Here is a 22072-nt window from a genome sequence, read left to right as displayed (position 1 = left end):
TTCGAGAGACGCTCGATCAAGTGGCTAGAACGTTCCTCAAACGAATGTTCTTCTTCTTCTTCGTCTTATTGTTAATACCATTATTATTATTATTCTGTTAGCACGAAAAGTAATATTTCTCTTTCTTTCCAACCCTCTTTATAGTCTCCTTCGACGGAGGACAGGGAAGGTCACGCGCAAAGATAGGTTTTACGTATGTACGCAATATATACGGATGCGTCTCTAATTGACAATGAGCGAATAACTCTGTTTCGAGTTCTACGGTGGAAATACGAATAGAGTTACTGCCACCCCTTTTCTCCCTTCATTAAGACTGCAATCATTCCATCATTCCATCGTAATCCAATAGCAAACTTGGTCCGTCCATTTCTCCCAATCCAAACGCAACCCAGTGAAGTCCTACAGTTAAATTTCCTGTGCCCGGAAAAACAACAGTCTGTAGCATACGCGCGGCGCTTGTTATCAACCCTTTCATCGAAAATCCTTTTCTAATACCACTTTTCGTCCTTTCTCCAATCTCCATTTCCTTTCTCTCTCTCTTTCTCTCTCTCTCTCTCTCTCTCTCTCCCTCCCTCTCTCCTTCTTTCATGATTAGTTAACGTTTTAGCAGTGTAATCTAAGCATCGTTTCAACGAAGCGTAAAGTTATACTCGCTTCGGCGTGTAACACGATAGCTTTTCATAAAGTATACGTTGCAAGAGGAAGACGAAGCTTGACTACGTGATAAAGCGTTCTTTAGACTTTAACATTACAACGTTAACTTCTTACGAGGATAAAGGACGTACGTTCTCCTCGTGAAATCTTCCAAGTTCGCCGACGTGATCTCACCTGCGAATCGCCGAGCTCGGACATACACGGCCGACAACGCACGCGCCGGTTTTGCTCGATCGAGCTCTCGAAAGGAAATTCTTAACGTCCAAGAAATATATAACCGGATCCTGAAACAACAAGACAAGAAGATCAATAAAAGCTGACTGGCTTAATGAACAATAGGAATTATATTTGTATTTCTATCCCTATCATTTTCTTATACAATAAATTATATATATGGCGATTATAAGATTAGTAGATTATTATTATAAAATTACAAGATGGCGATGCTCAAATATCTTTCTACTGTATGTTAATGTCTTCCCATTACAATAATATTTATCTCATAATCGTAACAAACGTAATAAGGAAACTTTATTTTTATTACTACATTCAAAGTTTAATGAGTCTAATCTATAGACGATCATTAATCCTGTCGATAAAATAATCAGTACAGTTGATCGACGCGAAATTCTCATTCTCTCTCTCTCTCTCTCTCTTCCCCCTCTCTCTATCTTTCTCTCTTTATCGTACTTTCTGATTAATCACGAAAGTAACGTTCCTTCGTTAGGAGAAACTAATTAACGAGGGATAAAATCCTGGTCGAAGCACTCAACTAAAGAGAAACATTTCGTTCATGGAACGGCTTTGAACGACGATTCGATAAAAAATTTTTTTCTCGTAAGAATATGCTATTCTCGAACGTGCGTTTTCTCTTCTCTCTCGTAAGATCGTACATAATTCACGTTCCAAGGTTCCCGGCGCGTTAAGTCGCGAAGACGGTAAAAAGCTCCCGAAGCGCTTTCCATTTTAACCAGAATTTTTGCACATTAGTGTACCGGTAAAACGTAGTACAAACACATCCTATTATAGCGTCCTTCGTCGTCCCTTTTCCTGCGGCTTACCCGAAGCTGCTTAAACTTAATAGCTCAAAAGTTAAGCTTAATGTAAGACGTTGGTGTACGTATTTTAGAAGAACGGCGAGAGATGTCCAAGGGACGCCATAAACAGGGTTTGACTCTGAAAGAAAAAGCATCTTACTTTTCTCCCCCTTACCCTTCCATTTCTATCTCTCTCTTCCTATCTTTCTCTCTTGGTCTTTTTTATAGGTGCTATCGCTATTAGCCATTTCGACCGATTAACTTCGTTTTGGATAAAATATCGTTGTACGTTTTAAACGGATGCTGTTTTCGTCTAATTACGAGGAACATCTTCTCAACGGGTTTTAAAATCCATACAAAATTGTATGAATCGATTCCAAGTTATTTGGCAGATACTCGAAAAGATTATTATCACAGTCATGATATCCAAGTGGTATTCAGGAGCTTCGAACGTTCGATATCAATTTTAAAGAATCTTTCAAGCAAGCTTGGTACATCGTAAATGGTCCTATTAGAGGATCACCGCTTAAGAAAGCTAATTCGAGACACGTCTTAATCTTCGACAGCCGTCGTGATGTCTCCTAGACACGCGAGGACCAGACGTAGCTCGTCAAATTCTCAACTGCTAAGCTTTTTCTAATATGACGTTTTGCTTTTGTGTTTTATATATAACATAACAGTAATATCATGATAGTTAAAATGTGTATAAGTAAGATAAAATACGTAACATGTAATTACTCGAACCAGTTGATACTAATTTTAAATAAATTCGACGATAAAAATCCACTTGTTGTAAATTCTTTAATTACTTAGAATTAAAAAATCCTCCTCTGCTGTACTTGAGCGCATCGTACGATTCGCCAAAGTACTCCTTCTTCGCTCGATGAGAAAGGGTGAAAAATTAGATTATAACTCGGCCGAGTACTCTGTCTGTCTCTCTCTCTCTCTCTCTCTCTCTCTCTCTCTCTCTCTTTCTCTCTCCCGCTTTCTCTCATAGAGCAACCATCGTAGATATAACAAAAGCGTCCGGATCGCTCGTAACTCTATATTAAATAATTTAGTAGACTCGGTCGTTGCTAACAGACTTCTCCGGGCATAACTAGCTCGTATACGTAGAAAAAGAGGTAGAGGACAAAATGCTTTTCCTTCCGCAACTTAAAACCCCAACTTCTACTACCTCCCAACCCCTTTCGAGTACCACCCTCGGCGAGCATATCTCAACGAATTTCTATTCTCGTATCACGCGAGAGTTATTAAGGCAAAGTATAACGCGTTGCATTTAGCCAACACCCCATAAAACTGTAAACACGTTGTCGGCATCGGTTTTATCGCGTACTCATCGCACCGCGTTGGCAGTTTACGCTGAATTCATTTACTGCCATTTCACCCCTTTCTCTCTGTCTCTCTCTCTCTCTCTCTCTCTCTCTTTCTCGGTACGATCGAGCGTTGAGAGAAAGAGAGGGAGAGAACGTACTCACGGATGAATAATTTTATACCTTGTCATCGTCATCGAAGCGTTGACGATTGTCGAACGATTACGTTACCATCGTATGGCGAAAGCATTCTAGCGTAGAACGTAAAGCGATTAGCGTGATATGCGTGTAAGATAGCTCGGAAAAAGCAATTGGTTCGATTCCATGTTAACACGTTTACGTGCGATGCTTTCCGATGGTTTAAGAACGTATATAAATGATTTTTATAATTCCTTTTATTTTACGGATCAATAAAAAACCATTCTCCCATTCGTCGATCTTTGCGTTTATGATCTCGAACGATACACGGACAATAATATTTATTTTTTGATATATCATAATTCATAAATTTGGTAGTAATTAAAACGTTCATCTTTTGGACATTTGATTGGTAATACTTTTCAAACGTCCCATTCTTTCTGTCTATACACCTATATATTGAAACATGCTTAATCCCCTATACCACTTGAACGGACATACGAAAGAGAAAAAATTCCGATTCGTTTGATCTCTTTCAAGCGACGAGAATTAATCCAGAGGACGCTTATCAAAACATTTCATTCAACTTTCGAGTAGATTGAAAGCGAGCGGAGCTAAAGCGCCCTTCGGAATTGGTTAAAACCGATGGCTCGAAAGAAACCAAACGAGATGAGAGGGGTTTTCAGAATTTTCGAAAACTAGCAATAATCGATTTCTCTCTGCTTCGTTTCGTAAAACCGAGTTACAGGTGCCTCTTTGGAGCGACAAAAAAACAATGAGAGCACACTTTACGAGGTGCGTAGAAAAACAAAAAAAAAAAAAGCTTTTTAATCTCGGAAAATAATTCTTTCTACAACGATGGTTCAAAATTAAAAGGCAATATTGTTCGTTGAAATCTCCTCGTTAATTCGCAATTAAACGATCGCTTTCCATCCGAATATGATCGGTGAATGAATCGATAGGATTTACTATGGTTTCTTAACCAGTTTGTAAAAAAAATAAGCAAAAAAAAAAAGAGGAAAAAGAAAAAAGTAGATATTTTTTTACTATCGGTTTTTACGCAACCATTATAATATCGTATATCACATAGTCATATATTATGTCATCGCTGATCCGACTCGCAACGTTTCTCTCTCATTTATTCGTAACGATCGATGTCAGTACGATCGGGAACTCTTTGATTTTGCATCCTCGTAACACGCGTGTAATACAGAGAGAGAGAGAGAGAGAGAGAGAGAGAGAGAGAGAGAGAGAGAGAGAGAGAGAGAGAGAGAGAGGTATATATTCACATATACACGGTTGGAGTCAACGATGGCTCGTTGCGGATGTATCAGCCACAGGTGCCTCCTCGTTGACGCGCAAACAAGAGCGGCGTTTACGGCTGACACAAAAGCAAAGCGTCTCCTCCCACCCCCGTCTCCTCTTAGTCGTCGGCGTCGTCGCCCTTCGACGCCTTTGTGAGAACATCGCTCAATCCCTCCTTTCTCTCTTCCACTTCCGTGAAAGAAAGAGAGATGCTACCGGCTCGCTGTACTACCACTATCATGAAATAGTTAAGATAATGTACAGGATGTCGCGAATGCACCGATCGTTTAACAACGTTGCTTGCTACCAAGCAACATTGCCTAGGTGTGCATCCACCGTACGGTGGAATACCTAACGTGCCGTCTCCCCTTCGACTCTCTCTCACTCCCTCTCTTTCTCTCTCTCTCTCTCTCTCTCTCTCTCTCTCTCTCTCTCTCTCTCTCTCTGTCTCTTACAAGCTGTGGACGGCAGCTTCCGCGTCGGTAGGTAGTCGTGCGGATATTAAAATCAATACGGTATGCGTTTGACTGGCACACCATATCCACCGACATTACCGCACACGTCTGAGCCTATTGCTACCCTACGTATTTCTCTCTCTCTCTCTCTCTCTCTCTCTCTCTTTCTGCTTCCGTCTAGACATCGAAGAACAATCATACATGCATTATACCTAAATATATTCCATGTATATTTTTAAATAGATACACCTATAATAGATAGGTAAATATAAATGTGCGTATAAATTATTATGTAAAATGAATGATAATGGATGTAACGTTAATATCTTAACGAACTTCTACGTAAATTAGTTAGACAAGAAATGTTCAAGCAATGTTCGATTGGTCAGTTTAACATGAAACTACCATACATGTATAATTGAATTGCGGGTGTAGCGTACTTATACAATATGTATATAAAAACACTGTGGTCGCTTGCATGTACTTGTGTACGAATACATCTTCGACAGAAACCATCTTTAGTTGGATAGTAGCAAACGTCGTCGATGCATACACATGGGAATTGTAGTTGCAACCGAGACGGTGGCTTGCATCGGACAAGCGAGTAAAGGGCCAGAATGGTCGAAGCACGAGGTGTGAAGCGTCGCTAAGGAGAGAGAGAGAGAGAGAGAGAGAGAGAGAGAGAGAGAGAGAGAGAGAGAGAGAGAGAGAGAGAGAGAGAGAGAGAGAGACAGTCTACGTGGGATAATTTCATAGCAAGTTAATCAGACACCCGTAGAGTCTCCAGGGACGAACGCAACGTGCAACGAAACATTGTTACCGATCCTGTGTGCTTGAAGACGAAGGAAACTTGGTAAGAGATAAAGAGAGATACCGTGTGTGTTAGAGAAAGATATCGTAACCAACGACATCAAATACCAGCCAAGACGTGCAGATGGCACGTAACAGCTGTTGCTAATGACCTGCTTAACAACGCTCGGCTCGATACACCTATCTACTCTCCAAGATATTTAGAAATTTCTCTTTTCCTTTCTCTTGATAACAGAGATATCGAACAACCTGTAAATTCTATAGCGTCTTATCAAGAGGTTTAATACTTTTATCGGTGCAGAGAAAGAAATAGAATGAAGGAATATGAGAGAGACAGACTTCTTTCGAGCAAAGTTCTTTTTTCTCGATCTAAAGTAGTTGAAACGAGTAATAGTCGGACGGAAAAGGTACTCGAAAGCGTTGTAATCTTCTTGTCGTCTCGTTACTCTATTAATTTGCCGAGCTACCGTCAAGCTTTTTTCTTCCATGTCGTCTTCTAACGTTACACGAAAGGAGCCAGAAGAAACTGGCCAAGGGAACGTCCTAAAAGGAAAAGTAGTACAATTGAAAAGATTAAAAGGTCGGATGACCAAGGAAAAGAAATTTCTACGTTGACGGATGAATAATTCAGTTAGCCGTAAGTATGGCGTTGAATTTTCTGTTTTTTTTTTCTTTTTTTTTCTTCACTTTAGGTACGGTACAATTAAAAAGCATCTAGGTACTGGACGAACAATTAACGAGAAATTAAAGGAAAAGATTGAACATCTTTATTTTTCTTTCTCGTTTGATATTTCAACGTAGCAGGTAAATAGCTCGTACCAGATTTTACCAATTTTGAAAATTATTAATTGCGAGTTAAATTTTGTTGTCAAAAATATATTATAGGTAGAGCGTAGAGATATACAGAGATAACCGCTCGTACGTGCGTGCATATAGGTGTCTGGTTAATTAGAAAACTAATTATCATCTCCCGTCGACCCGATTCGACGCACGTCCGCGCATTTTCATACAATTTTCATTTCGCCGAAAAGTAAATAAATATGCAGGAACTGAGCATGTTAATTACGTCGATGCAAAAAGATCGGCATTAATTAGGATGGAGATGATCGTCGCTTTTTGAGGAAAATTCCAACCATACACGAAATATCTCCATTTCCCCTGTAAAAACAAATTACAGTAGTGCTATCCTGGTATAACCACATCGTAGATGCGCCTTACCGAAGCGTTAACGTCGACTGAGGAAACTTCAAAATCCTTCTTTCGTCTGTAACATTTTTATTCCTCGTACGTGGTATTTTTTTATTCCTACAATGACGTAGAAGCAAGAGAGGAAAAAAAATAGGAATACGGGTTAACGAGCGAGGACATATGTATCGTGACGATTCCAATCGTTATTGGTGGCGACGATTTTTGGTGACGTAAAAAATATACCTATATATATATATATATATATATATATATATATATATATATATATATACACACACTCACACGCGCACAGATATACATATAGGCGAGCAAAAAAGGAGAAACTCGATACCGAAAGAGAAAATATTTTTCCGTAAAATATTGCACGCGATTACGAGTCTGAATGAAACTCCAGTACACCGTCGACGATATTCTGCGTTCGACGAGCCGCGCACGGATTTCGTCTCTGCGTGCGCTTAATCACCGCCTGTATCAAATGCCGTACACAGGAACGAGCTGCGCATAGATCCACGTACCGTTGCGGCGGGAGTTACATTTGATACTAATTAATTAGCTACTGTCACTCCCCATTAGTGCCTTCGTCATTCGCCAAGGCTGCCGCGCACGCACCACCGACTCACGAATCGCGTACAGATCACCGTAATTCCTTGCAAACAGTCCTATCTAACCCATTTCGTATCGACGATGCAATCGAATTGACTGAATTAAACGGTAAGGTATTATCGGTTAAAGTGAAATGGGCCTCTATTGTTTTCTTTTCCATTATCTCGGACTATCTACGATAATTTTTCTATCCGTTTTCTAAAATATTCCAAATATTTATTATTATATTTACTTAGTCCTTAAAAGCTGTCGTAGAAACCAATAATGAAAATAAGTGCAATTAAAAGTTTTTATTATTATTTGAAATAAGGTGAAAATTATGGAAATTAATTTCTACTGGTGGGACGCGCTATGAAAATACTCGCTGCAAATGAATGCAACCATCCTTTGGATTTCTTAATAATATTCAAATAAAATTTATTTGGGATAAAATGTTTCAAATCGTAATAGCATTCATAAATTACAAATTTAATTTTGAAGTATCTACGTCATAAAACTATTTTCAACCTTCTGTATTAAAAAATAAAGAACTATTCTATCCATTCGTCCGATCGCTAAAAACCTTTACTTATCACGATCTGAAATACGATAAAGGGACGCACGCCGAGGGCTTCTTCCCTCGCAAAATAGGGATATGGAATTTGTACGGGCCGAGCAACGAAGGGAGGCTTCGGTTAAGGTAGAGACATGGACAACGAGAGAGTTGGAGTAACGATACTTCGTGGGAGGAATACAGAAAGAGAGAGAGAGAGAGAGAGAGTGGAGATGCAGATGGATAGAGAAGGGAAGAGGGCAACGGCTAGACAGTAAAGTTCCTTCTTTGTCGGACGGGTGACGGTGAATAGCGTGCGAAGGTAGACGGACGGAGTTAAATTTGCATGGACGCTTGTCTGCGTTTCCAATTTCACGCATGCACACATTCAGCGGTACCGATAATAAACGGCGCCAGTTTTGGCATAAATCAAGGCCACAAATCCCGACGCGCCTTCGTCAGTTTCACAGAGAAAGAGACAGAGAGAAAGAGTAACCCTTCAACGTACATACATATGTACGCGGTTCGCTACCACGATCCACCCTTTTTTCAACCCCTTCTCTAAAGTTACTACTCCTCCTCTTTCCTTCCCTCTATGTCTCTCTTCCGTCCTCTTGTTCTTCATCGACAGACGGATTAATCCAACGTGGAGAGCTAAACAAGCAGAAAGTACGCCTACCTTTAACTCCCTTCCTCTCTCACCCTTTCTCTCATCCGATGGAAGATGGAAACGAAGAAGGGGAAATATCCGTACTGTGCTTTTTCCGAATAATGCTCCTATATAATTCAGTAGAAGCTAAGTCACCTATTTTACCTTCTCGCAAAGACCAATCTTTTATTTCCAAGCCATACGATCAATTTCCGTTAGTTTTCCATCCTCCTTAGAGTTTATACCGTTAGATTTAGAGATCGATCCCGTTCAGTCGGATACGGTCGGTATCTCGAGCACGTTCGAATTACGATTAAATTCGAGAATAACAATAACAATGACAACGAGGACAACCATGATAACGAGTGAGGGAGGAAAGTACAAATTAATTCATAGAACTGAGCTATTATTATCGAGCGTTCACGAGTGATTCGTTTATACATGGATGAAACTGTCGATCTAACAATAGAAAAAATAAAGTATTTATAATTGACCGAAGAAAATGTAGAGCACGATGGCAAAGGAGGATAGATAATTCCGAAAATAGGTAACTCCGTGAAATCGCGAACGAGTGTTGTATCGAAAAACAAAGCGGCGGACGAAGTACGTGGTTTTGGTGGTAGGTGAAAATCATCCTTTTCTCCTGGTGTCCGTAACGAACGGAAAACTCGAACGCGATAGCGCGTGACGGGCGTCTATCGAATTCAATCGCGTCGGCTTCGAACGCGGTCGACCTGACCTCAAAGCGTTAACTCGTTGCCGTTCTCCTCTTCCTCTCGCGTTGATAGTAATGGTGTTGCCGGTGAGTACGAGTATTGGTGCAACCGCGCGGGATAGCACGCTGGTGTTGAATCAAGACCCGAATCAACAATGTGGGAACATTTATCATTGTCCTTGGTAATTGATGTCGAGCGTCAGGTAAGAGAGGCGGGCTCTCACGACTAAGTAATGTCATCTAGAGACGAGGAAAAGTAATGTCGTTTCCGCGCTCGGAAGAACAACGACTGAGAAAGAGAGAGAGAGAGAGAGAGAGAGAGAGAGAGAGAGAAAGGGAGAGAGAAAGTGTTAAACGTTAAGAAGACTTTAACGCGTACACCGAGAGATCTTCTAGGATTATTCAAAGTTGCGAGGGCTTGGCCACGCGAGACGGTGAAAAGAAAGAGAGAAGCAGAGAGAGAGAGAGAGAGAAAGAACGTCAAAGTCGGAGGAAATGGAGAGCTAATGTCGCTTCGAGAGAAACTCGAGCGTGTACCGGCCAAGTAAGTACGCAGGCTCTTATTTGTACATCACATATTGAAGTTCAGTCTTTGTACACATTCTTTCTTTCTTACTACTACTCCCTGTTATTTCATTCTTTAACGTAGCAGGTAGGTATATCCCGTGATAGAAACATTTCTTTCTTTTCTACAATATTCTTTCTATTTCTCTTTTTTATCTGGTGGTAGCACCGTATCCGTTCCTTCCACCAGATTTCCGTCTCATTGTGCCGTCTCGTCGGCTCCGCTCGATAAGAATAACGTTCGCGATGATGTTTCCTCGGCGTTATTCGGAAGCGAGAAAGCGAGTTCGCTCACTCGCTTTGCGTTCTTATCGTCGTTTCAATGTTCCCGCCATGGACTCGTTCGAATCGTTTGAATGTTCCTCGAATATTTCCTTCTATATTTTTCAAGAACGGAGTAAGAGAAACTCTGAATCGACTTTTAATTCCTTTTCATCCTATAGAGACTTTAGGTTCGTTAACGAACAAAAGAGATTGCCTCGGGTCTGTGTAATGGTAAGCTGGGTTTTTGCGAGTGTGACCGAGAGAAAAGTCGAAAATTCTGCTCGGTAACAAGTAAACGTTGTTTTAGGTATGCACGATATGCCCTTATCGTTATAAGGCAAAAGAGATGGATTTTAGTTTTCATCGACGAACGAAAGTTTGTTGTATCTCTTACGAAACTATCAAAGACAAACAAGAAAGAGTAGGCTCACGTACGCCATAGTTTCCTCCATCAGTTAGTTTCTTTACCAATTAGTTCATTACTTTCCTAACGCGTCTTTTTCGTTTCATTTCTTTCGTCAGACTCCGATCGAATCGACTATCTATTAAGGAGGAATAATTCTATTCGTAAAGCAAGCTCGAATAGACGTTTAATCTTGCAATATTTTGTTTGCGGAGACATCTAACAGCGAGTATAAAATACGGAAGTGAGACGTGTCGTAGCGCATCTCGCGGGTAGACCTCCATAAATCTTTTAAATCCCGAAAGGTCGAATACACGAGGTTCACTCGGTCAGTCGATTGTCGTTGCTCGCGTAACCTCATAAATCATGAAACGTGCATATTGCTTCGTGCCTCCGCTTTGCGTTTTGTTTCGAGGCGAACATTTAAATATTTCATCGTTAGCTGCCTCTGGATAAAACAACGAACGTCTTCTTGCCTCGAGCTTCGCACGGCTGTATCTAAGTTCTGCGCGAACGTGCCAAACTGCTCGGTAATTTTCTTTCCTTTTAAACACGACGATGGAATCCACGTTTTATTTAGCGAGAAAAGAGATATCGATGCGAAAATAATATGATCCGACTCGATTAATATCGACAACGGCTCGTCGATGATATCACAACTAACGAATACTCGATGAGAACGATACGACAAAGTGATTTCGTTCGAAAACGTATCCTTCTGTGCGTCGTTGTGTCGTCGTAGTCGCCGTCGTCCTTGTCGTCGTCATCGTCGTCAATCTCGTTGTCATCCCCGACGAACACCGCATCGATGTCACTTTTTAACCGACGAGTGGTCGTCGATCGGCGAATCGATTTGTTTAAATTGTACACGAACGTTCAATAGGCGCCGATAAAGGCGAGGCCGACTTGTTTGCTTTCCTATATATCATTGTTTTCATATTTACTCTCTCTCTCTCTCTCTCCCTCTCCCTCTCTCTCGCTCTCTCCCTCTCTCTCTCTCTGTCTCTCTTTCTATGTCTCTCTTTCTCTACCACGTTTGCACACAGTACAATCTACCAATATTGATGGTACATAGCTGAGCGCCAACAAAACATAATAGCCGTCGTTCGATTACTCCTGTGCCTCGGAATCGTTTCGATAATCCGATCGAAAGTGACGTTTCTATCCTATTCAGATTCGTTTTTTATACGCGAATGTACGGTTTTTTTATCTCATCCCACTCTGGAATTTTGTTGTTTGCTTTTGTTTTTCCTCCGTGTTGATATATTCCTTTTTTCTTCTTTTTTCTCTCTGTCTCTCTTCTTTTTTATTTCCTCTCGACGAGAAAGCAATGAAGTCCCATTTACGGGACGAGACGAGCTCCATTCACAGTGGAAAACGCACGTACGTAGACGGTATTGCGTAATTTTAGGATAATAGTGGAACGTTGTGGAAACATCTACGTAGGTAGGTACATAGATAGGGCGCAACACGTTGATCGCATCGCACGAGGAACTCGAATAATTTACGATCGCTCGACCCTACCGAAAGTTCTTGGAGAGGGAATCTCATAGTCTCGAATCGTATCGCATAAATCTTGGAAAAGACCTTTTGGAAAGCGCTCGTTAATCCAAATACTTCGAAATGCAGGTATTCGTAATAGTTTTTAAAATGAGACAAGAGATACACCTCGAAAAGTATGAATTTCAATGAAATTGTTCGCTTACGATCGACCTCCATATAATCGCGATAGTTGTATAAGCACGTTACTGTATACGGATATGTGTATCTACTTCGTATATTACGTAAGAATACTTTCCTAGCCATTTGAAGATTAAAAAATAAATGAGGCATTATATCTCATGAAAGTAGACACGTGCGATCGTTTTAACCCGCGATTACTCTCGCATCCTCGTTAGAAATAATTAAAGTGGATAAAATTTCATCAAAGCGGAGAGTAAGTGTATATACGTCGGTCAATATTTCTATGTCTTTGTCTTATCGTCGCTCGTCTTAGATCGACCAACGAAAATACACCGTTGGGATTACGAACGAATTTGCTAATGTAACTCGGAGATAAATGGAAAGATAAGAAAGCTCGGTCTTAAGAATGGCATTTTCTATCACGAAAAAGATTCGACTATAAAATTCTTTCTTTTCGCGTTGAAACTGCCTTGAGTAAGACACAGTGGTACATCGGTACGTTCGCGAATCTATACGTCCTTACATCCACGTAGAATTGTATTTATTGTAAAACATACGCGTAACACGTATCTCCCCGCGAGTAAGGTTAGGTAAGTAGACGGATTCGAAAATTTTTGGCGGTACGCGCCCGGCGTTGTTCGCAATGGAATTTAATTTTATACAGTAGCAAAACGAGTTCTTCGCTTCGCTTTCTTCGTCTCGCGAGCATTCGTGCGCGTATCCTAGGAACGTACGAGAATATATTCGCAGTATTATATTACGTGCCGTTTCCTACGCTTCTTTTCTATACGTTTCTACCTATATATGTAAGCTACGTGTGATCAAACTCAGTTACACGGAGAAAAAGATTCTCTATGTGAGAAAATACACAGGCATAGCGTGCTTTATCGCTTAACGTGCTCGTCATCCTCTCTCTCTCTCTCTCTCTCTCTCTCTCTCTCTCTCTCTCTCTCTCTCTAATAAAGTGAAAAAACAAACCGGCCGTTCCTGGAATTTTGAGCCTGTGATTAAATGCATGAGGCGCCGGTGAATTAGATTAAGCACTCTTGGGCATAGATCGTGCTCCACAGTTTACTCGGCGCTTACTCTCTCTTCCTCTCTCTCTCTCTCTCTCTCTCTCTCTCTCTCTCTTCTTCTTTAACGCGTAACTGGCTGGCTTCAAAATTTCATGACTAAGCTGTGCTTTTGTAGCTCCAGCAAAGCATAACCGAGTGCTTAAAGCTAGTGCGGTAGTACGTTAACAAACATGCTAGAAATTAATACGCAGCGCCGCCCTCTTCCTTTCATTCGAGACTATCGAATTATTTCGCTTACGAACATTTTACCTTAATTTTCCTTGTTCTAAAAGCATTCTGAAAGATCATCGGGAGAGCGAGCGAGTACTTTAAATGTACAAAGTATTTCTAAAAAGGATGCTTTCCTTCGAGGTAAACATTTGACGAATGAAAAAATGTATTAAAAATGTCTTTAACGTCATCAATCGAGTTTAGTCTCGATAACCAAGATCCTTTTTCAATGCACGTAGAAGATTATCTTTTTTCAGGGATATACTCTATCGCATAGACACTCGGTGCCAATGGAAAATATGTATCAGCCGCGTGAAAAAGAAAGATGAGAAACGACAGGGTTCGAGCGGATACCATCCTCCATACCAGAACGTTGATCCGTTATTCGGTTATATAAAACAAGTCGATTTCCAAACGAAAGCGTTTCATTTCGCTCGCCATGCGGCAAAGTGAATTTGTTACCTGTTGATTAGATAAAGCTCCCACGTACGTAAATACGTAGGTACAATGCATACAGGTAGATACATAAATACATACGTATGCGCGCGTATCGGACGAACGTTTAATCCGGCTGCATATTTAATTCGACTTACGGAAATTACAGCGTGCGGGTTATGTGGGTTCTAGATGGGGGAAAAAAAATAGCGCACAAACACAAGTACAAAAGTGGTCTGGTATTACATGTCACCACCAAGTAAACCATCCACTATTCGGTAAATTATTTCACGTGAGCTCGACGATTAAGTGAATTACGATGTAAATGGTAGAAGGATAAATATAACCTTCCTTTCTCGTTCTCTCTGGACGTGAAACATTTTCAAAGAGAGACACCAACGCGAGACCGTTTCGATGCTTCGAAACGCGACCGGTCGTTCGGTTTAATCCTTTATTTCGCGCTTTTTTTAACATCCCCCAACGAAAGAGGATTATCCGAAAAGGCAGACTACTCCATGGCATAAGGTTACTGCGCCGGAAAAATCCATGGAAAACTTCGCCTCTGAAGTCTATCTCGTTTCTCTCCTTCGAGAAAGTTAACGACCGATAAAAGGGGGCAAAAAGAGACAGGGACAGAAGAATAAAAAAAAAATAATAAAAAAAAGAGAAGAAAAAAAAGGAATAGGTAATCACGGAATTATCCATAATCCGTGGCATTGTAATATCGAAGCTGGACCCTTTTCGAAAGGACGACTCGTAAGAGTTTCTTTCTTTCCATGTAGTAGTACGAGGTCGTGTAGGTGGATAGGTAAGTAAGTACTTTTGATCCGGCGAGCGTAGTCTCATTAAGGATCCTCATAATGGACGGAAATTATGGAGGGTCGGGTAAACTCGAGTGGATCAAACGAACGGATCACAATGGCTTCGTTTGGCGCCTTTCCGCGTCGCATACTCTCGAAAACGTCCTGTCTCTCATTTCGAGCTGTTCATTCCAAACTTGTGAGGGAGAGAGAGGAAGAGAGAGAAGGATAAGAGGAAGCTAATAAACAGACGTTTACCTCGGCCTGAGTTATCCTCTTCCGTACGTACGTACACGCTCGGACTACTATGAGGCATCTGCCAGCTACTTGACGTATAACATGTAAGAGAAAGAGAGAGAAAGAGAGAGAGAGAGGAGAAAATGAGGGGAGAGAGAGACGGGGAACACATAGATATATGTATGTGGATTCGCGCGCGCACAACTTCCCGTCACATTTCACGCGAGCCAGGCGATTATGAGGCTCGCTTCTTCTCCTAGGATTCCGTCGGTCATTTATTGCGGAAACACTCCTCCGTTGTAGTAGAAGAAGAGTCAGAGAGAGAGAGAGAGAGAGAGAGAAACAGGAAGAAGTGGAGACACACACTCGGGAGATGGAAAATTTACGAGTATCGCCCACCGGTGAAAATGAGATTTCCATAATATTTCCATATTTTTACGTTAGCGACGAAAAGAAAAGCATTTTCTGTTCCTCTCTCTCTCTCTCTCTCTCTCTCTCTCTCTCTCTCTCTCTCTCTCTCTCTTTCCTTTTTTCCTCTCGGGTGGCATGAAGTATATACTAATATATTTTAATTGAAACAAAACTGAATTCACGTAGGTACATAGTTCCGTTTACAAAGTAACATTTGAGATGTTTAAACGTCATATCGCGAATATTGTAACAGTTGATCGCAAGAGTATAGCCTCTGTGAGTTATTTTAACGCTCGGCATCTCTCCGGCGCGTTCTAGGAAAATCAGAAAGCAGAGTTTCGATATCGCGAAGCTGCAAATAATATACGGTGAGAAACAGATTATTTCACCGTATATATTTCCTGAAAAATCAACATCGTTACATGTATTTTCATGATGTAAAATACTTCCATATAAATGCATAAACAATAATGGAGCGTAACAGAAATATATTAATGTGAAATACAGGTTACAACGCGTTAAATAATAACAGTTTATAAACGAGATTTAGAAAAAGTATCGTAATAGTAAGAATCAAAAGTGTCGAATGACGATCGATAAAATTTAAACGACAAGTATTTGACCTATACTCGCGTTGATATATTAAAAATTGAAAAAGATTCGAGAAGCGTCACAAAAAATAAATATTAAAAATTTTAAACGATACGGGATCTCTCTAACGATCGGACCACCCGAAATTCAACGGTCCCGTCATTTTTCCGCAAACTACTTTTATTAAACAAAGAAGAAAAAAGGAAAAATTAAAAAAAGAAAATAAATAAAAAGAAAAAAGATAAAAAAGAAATAATCGACTAGGAAAGCGGAGAGGTACGGATTAAGGACGGAAGCAAATCTCGTTGAAAATATTCGAACGGGACTTCTCTATCTATTTTTTTCCTCTTCCTCGTAGACTCGCATACGAGCTCGACGAAATAAAAAGAGACGAGCACTTTACGTGAACCAGGTAGGATTGTCACGGTATACATATGAGATTCTCGGGGCGCGAGCCTAGCGATTCACGCGGTTAAAAACGTTTTCGAAGGGGTGGTCGATTTTTCAACGATAGCAAGAGCAACGGACGAAGCTTTTCCAACCGGGATGACGAGCATTATTCAAAACTACAAGTGGGTTATGAATATGGACCCGGCTGCCTCGGACACTGAATATATCTATATGAATACATCCATACACATATCTATATAGTACATAACGGATATATATATGATGTGTGTGTGCGCGCGCGCGTGTGTGTATATATATATATATATATACACACATATATAAGAGAAAGAGGAAGAGAGCGAGCCAGCAGCAGAGTTTGGTCGATGAGTCGCGAGGACCAGGATGATCCACCTGCAACAGCAGCAGCCAGCAAGGTATTGCGGCCATGCGGAACAAGCACGCGGCCAGCTCGTACGACGAGTACCTAACACAGCAGTGCCAGTGGCAGACCGGCACCAGCAGCAAGCAGCGACTGCTCTCGTAATATCGCTATGACGGCCGAAAATATAATGCACCGGCCAGCTGTCATGGCGGACACGTTCCAACTGCTGCACCCGAGTGTGTGTGTGTATGTATATATATATATATATATATATATATATATATATATATATATATATAAGGAGAGAGAGAGAGAGAGAGAGATAAATATAGATATAGATATAGATGTAGAGAAATATCTACGTACGCGAAAATAACGATTCTAGCACGTTTGTTTCGATCGTACATCTTCCGCAAATTCTTTGGACTTTTTTCGAATTAAAGGATCACCGTAAATAATCGCACCAAAACGAAATTAACGTATAGCGGAGCGTTACAAGTCGCGAGAACCGCTAATAACGATACATCGCCGTTGGTATAGCGTATTTACGCAACTATAGTTATTCTCGAATCGAACGACACGTGCGTGAGATATATAAAAAAAACTATTACGACTTTTCCATAAAGAAAACGCATGCGAGAAAGGGAGAAAGAGATTGAGAGAAAAAAGGAGCTTTGAGAGATGGGATAGTCGGAACAGGTTGGGTGAGAAAAATTGATTTATGAATAAAGCATGTACTCCCCCAGTCCACGAACGCATAGCTTCCGTGTCATCTCGTTTAAATGACTACCAAAGCGAGACTACGTCGTATTATTGCATACGTTCGTTCCCTGCTTTCCAGCCGTCACGGTGGTTAACGACAACGACGACAATATGCATATAGGGATATACATATATGTACAATAGCTATGTGCAATACATATGTATACGCGTAGTATAACGTTAGGACTTAGGAAGGCAGAAACGAAACGAAAAGTTTCTAATCGAGTCCACCAAAAACAAATTTACGTTGAATAATATGTACCTACTGTGAATTATACGTATATACTGGGACAGGATTTATGTATTTTCTCGTCTAACCAATTCACAAAAGCAATTAACAAAGAATTATACCTAAACGATAAAGCATTGTTTCGTGATCGTAGATCTTTAGTCGTTAATATTTTACAAACCTTACCAACTTATTTCGAAGAGAAGAAACAAGTATTTTTCTTGCTTACGTAGAGAGCTCGTGGATATCCCAAAAGTGGCATACGTGTTGGATGAGAGAACGTAGAACGTTTTATTGCGTGGTAAATCTTTCAGGCGGTACCGGGAGAACGGGTGTCGGGGAGCCTTTGAAATTACGAATGCGATTTGCATAGACATTAAAAATCTAATTAAAATCCACTAGCTCGTCTCACCGACATCGGGTCTTTCTTTTCCTTCCCCCGTCACTACTACACCACCATCACTAACACCACCACCACCACCACAATCACCACCAGCAGCAACAGCAGCAGCAATACCAACACTAGCAGCAACCTTCTTCTTAGACTCGTTTCATCCCCTTTCTGGAAGCACGCCATCCGTGCTTCGACCGCCATCCAGACTCGTTACTTTTATTTCTTTCGCAGTAACGCGATACGCCGAGACCGCCACGAGCAAGCAAATGATGTCTTATAAGGCTTTAACGATTTCCACGGGGGGAAAGTGAACCGTGCCCACGACCATCGTTTGCATAACTCCGACTCTTGGAAGCTCTCTCTCTCTCTTTCTCTCTTTCTATGTAGAGCGTATGTATAGAGGTAGCTAGTTTTATGGTTTGCATCGTTTCACGGAAAGTCGAAGAATGCCTTGGTAAGCGAGAGCACATTCTAAAGCGTAGAAGTGTACACGAGAGAGAGAGAGAGAGAGTTATCACAACTTTCGAACGTTTTTCAATTCGCGTGTTCCTTTTTTGTAAAACATCACGATAACGGTACGCTTTAATTAATTACATACTAATTGTTTTATGCTGTATCGTATTAATGTTATTACAATTAATATGTGCTCTATTGTTGCTAATGAACCAAATGTTTGTGATTCGAATAACGAATGGTATCCAAATATAAACAGAATCGTATTATGATTACATACAAATTATAAACATATGCGGTTACTATAAACATAAACGATACTGTTAAAATTCTTTTGCGAGCATTCTAGCGTTCGAGTGAATTTCGAAAAATAGGATCGATCGAGCATCCATGTAATTTGATTGATTGGAAGATTTTCTATTCGACGAGAATCTATTTTATGAAAAGTTTTTGTCCAAAGTATTATCGCATTAGAGATACTTTATTCATCTTTGATTTCAACTTCAACAAGCTCGTAACACGATCGACTATAGCAGTAAGCGGCAAAAAAATAATAGGTATTTCTGGTAGAATTGTCGTCGGGTTCTAGTCGACGTAAATTTTCGTAAAAAAGACTATGCGAAAAGCAAAGAGAGGAAAAGCAAAGAGCGAGCTACGAACTCTAGATCAAGTGCCAAGATTCAACGTCGAGCAATGTTTCCCTTTTGTTTTCTTTTGTTTGCCGAGTTTCTGATCGATACCAGTTCTTTTTACACATAGCTACGAGAAGTGGAACTCGCAGGTGGACTTGTTGAAACTTGCGATCAGTACGATCGTAAACTGTACTCTTAGCATTTCCTATATATTTAAACCGCAAACTATTGCAAACTACGAAAGAAGGGTCCATTTTTCAGAGATACATTTATCGTAAGAACGGAATAACAACGGAAAGAAGACTTTGATGGTAATACGATCTTGAGTTTGTTAAAAACATCACTTTTCGAGCAGAGTTCATACAATTTTGATGAAACATGTACGATAATTCGATAAAAAGTAGAGAGAGAAAGAGAGAAAGAGAGAGAGAGAGAGAGATGAAACGTCGCGTAATTAGAAGAACGCTCAACGAATCAAGAACACACGGATCTTGCTCGTAATTGGCAATTACGACTGAAAGTCTTTATTACACGAACGAACATTATCCTAAACTTAGCAGTATGGAATACGAAGGAGTGTAGTTCCTCCTCGCGAGTAAATTTGCATAGCTCCTTGTTGGAAGAGGTACGGCAGAGCGAGGGCAATGAGTATCAAATCCATTGGCGTAGGGAAGATTTCGTGCTCTTTCTCGCGACCAACCTGACTGTGTTTGAGCTCGCGATATCTACGCCTTACCTCGAGCCAACTTATAGAAAGTAAAACGACCAAGGCCGATGATATCCGATCTACGGTACCGTATCTCCCCTTTTATCCGATGAATAGGGCAGACATCGAGGAGGAGATACAGGATGTGCTTTAAACGCGTGTCAATATTTGAGAAAATCTAAAATACGAATCGAGAAAAGATTTGATGCGAACGTATGTATGTATATCGATTGTTAGGAACATTCTTCGTAGAATTTTTCATGCAAAAGCTCGTTCGCAAATTTTTTTCTTTGACATTTTCATTCCATTCCTTTCGAATTTTTCAAACGGTTTATACGTACATAAGGCAAAACTCTTTTTACATATTCTCCTATTCTCCCGAAAGGCAGAAAGGAAGGATTCATCTTTTCTCTCGGATATATTTACCTCGAGACGCACAAAAGAAATGAGAAAATAAAAATGTTCGAACGTACGCGCGGAATAATTTCGTCCGAAATCGTCAACATTATTCCTCGAAGGCGATTATTATTCGTGCACGCTTCTGCTCGCTCGTAGATTCGCGAGTTCTCCGGTCCATCGGAACAGTCTGTAAAACTTTATATTCGATGTTGCACTTGCAACGAACTCGAGCGAAAATGGAAATTTCAAGTGGTACTCTCCTTGCATATTCAGTGGAAAGGGAAACGAAGAAAAAGTGGTATCATCGTCTTCCTCTCCTTCATCTACTTTCTCGTCTTCTTCTTCTTCTTCGTCTTCTTTTTCTTATTCGTCTTTTTCATCTTCGTCGAGTAGATGTAACCGTATATAGCCGCGAATGCTTGGAGATATCGAAGCTGTTAAACCGCGTTAAATTATAGCAGGCTACTTTCGGAATATTCATGGTTTCCTCATGGCGGCAAGGAACGAGAAGGATGAGAAGAATCTCTCGGATTCGTGTGCTTTTCTTTTACCCGAATCGGCTTAACCGTAATAAATGTCCTTTTTATTATCGTAGATTAACTATTATTAATAACGAATATATTAGTAGTCGCACAAATAATGTAGCATCGGTTCGGATCCATCTATCTCTAGTACGAAGAGCTGCAAACGTCGGAGTAACGAGCCAGACCTCGTCTTTTTTCTTTAGAAAAGTTTCCTTTATTAGAATTAGCCAGAACCGAGTACGTACGTTCTCTGGTACGCCGTTGGACAGCATAATGAACTTTTAATTTTCGAACCTCTCTGCCGGAGAAGACGGCATACTAATTACACGAACGCGCCGATCATTTATCGTCTAAGTGTTTACTGACTCGACGAACGCTCCTGCAACACCTATTATTAATTACTTCATTAATTACGCACCTTACTGACGAATCAGCCGGACGTGGTTTTCTTCGAGCAAGGACTCTCGAGATTTCAACCGGTGGAAGAGGTATTAAAAGAAAAAGAAAAAAGAAAAAAGGAACGTAATTTTTCGATCTCTAACGAGAGTACCGACCAACTTTGAAGCGTTTCTTTGCAAAGTGTTAACAAGCCAAAGGAGGGAGACCCTGCACGGTGATTTATCGTAAATCGTCTTAAAAAGATCGGCCAAGAGAGAAAGACCTTTTATTTTCTTTCTTCCTAGCGGTTTCGAAGATCGTTGACCCACCGACGAACAAACTCCTCGCGAGACCAATCGATAATAGACAGGATGTACCCGAGGCCTTTCCCCTTTTTACTCGTGATTCTTCCTCGGAAATTTTTTCCACGTCTATCGTCATGGGAAAAACATCAAATAGGAAAGAAAAGAAATAAAAAATAAATAAGTAAAAAAAAAAAGCAAGCAGATACATCGAGCGTTGTCTGTATCTCTTTTCTATTACATCGGGAAAGCTTTGCATCGCTTAACGTTATTTTCTTACGACAAGCTCTCGTTCTCTCCCGTTTGTCCCAATGGGTTTTAAGTCAATTGAATTTTTCTTTCCTCTTCGTTTCTTTCCTTTTTTCGAACAAAAGCTCCATCGTGCGGATTAACACGCAACCCAATAAACGAACGTCTCCTCCATTTT

The 22072-nt window shown here is 40.5% G+C and overlaps 1 protein-coding gene across 5 annotated transcripts in view; it reads right to left on the bottom strand.

The window, feature by feature from the left end:
• Window positions 1–22072, bottom strand: part of LOC127071942 (uncharacterized) — a 204183-nt gene that overhangs the window by 154445 nt on the left and 27666 nt on the right. For 2 of the 5 annotated variants that reach the window (XM_051011802.1, XM_051011803.1), the window contains exon 2: window positions 829–938. The exons of 1 other annotated variant lie outside the window; for it this stretch is intronic. Coding sequence is in view for 2 of the 4 variants with exons in the window: in XM_051011803.1 (XP_050867760.1) it covers window positions 829–852 (24 nt within the window). In the remaining 2 variants the exon portion in view is untranslated. Of the gene's footprint in view, window positions 1–768; window positions 939–22072 lie in introns of those variants that run through there. 2 more of the 5 variants (XM_051011798.1, XM_051011806.1) reach the window with 2 other exon arrangements.

The sequence above is a fragment of the Vespula vulgaris genome, chromosome 24 (genome assembly GCF_905475345.1).
Source record: "Vespula vulgaris chromosome 24, iyVesVulg1.1, whole genome shotgun sequence".
NCBI lineage: Eukaryota > Metazoa > Arthropoda > Insecta > Hymenoptera > Vespidae > Vespula > Vespula vulgaris.
The sequence above is the reverse complement of the archived record's forward strand: the minus strand, read 5'-3'. Positions and strand labels throughout refer to the sequence as shown.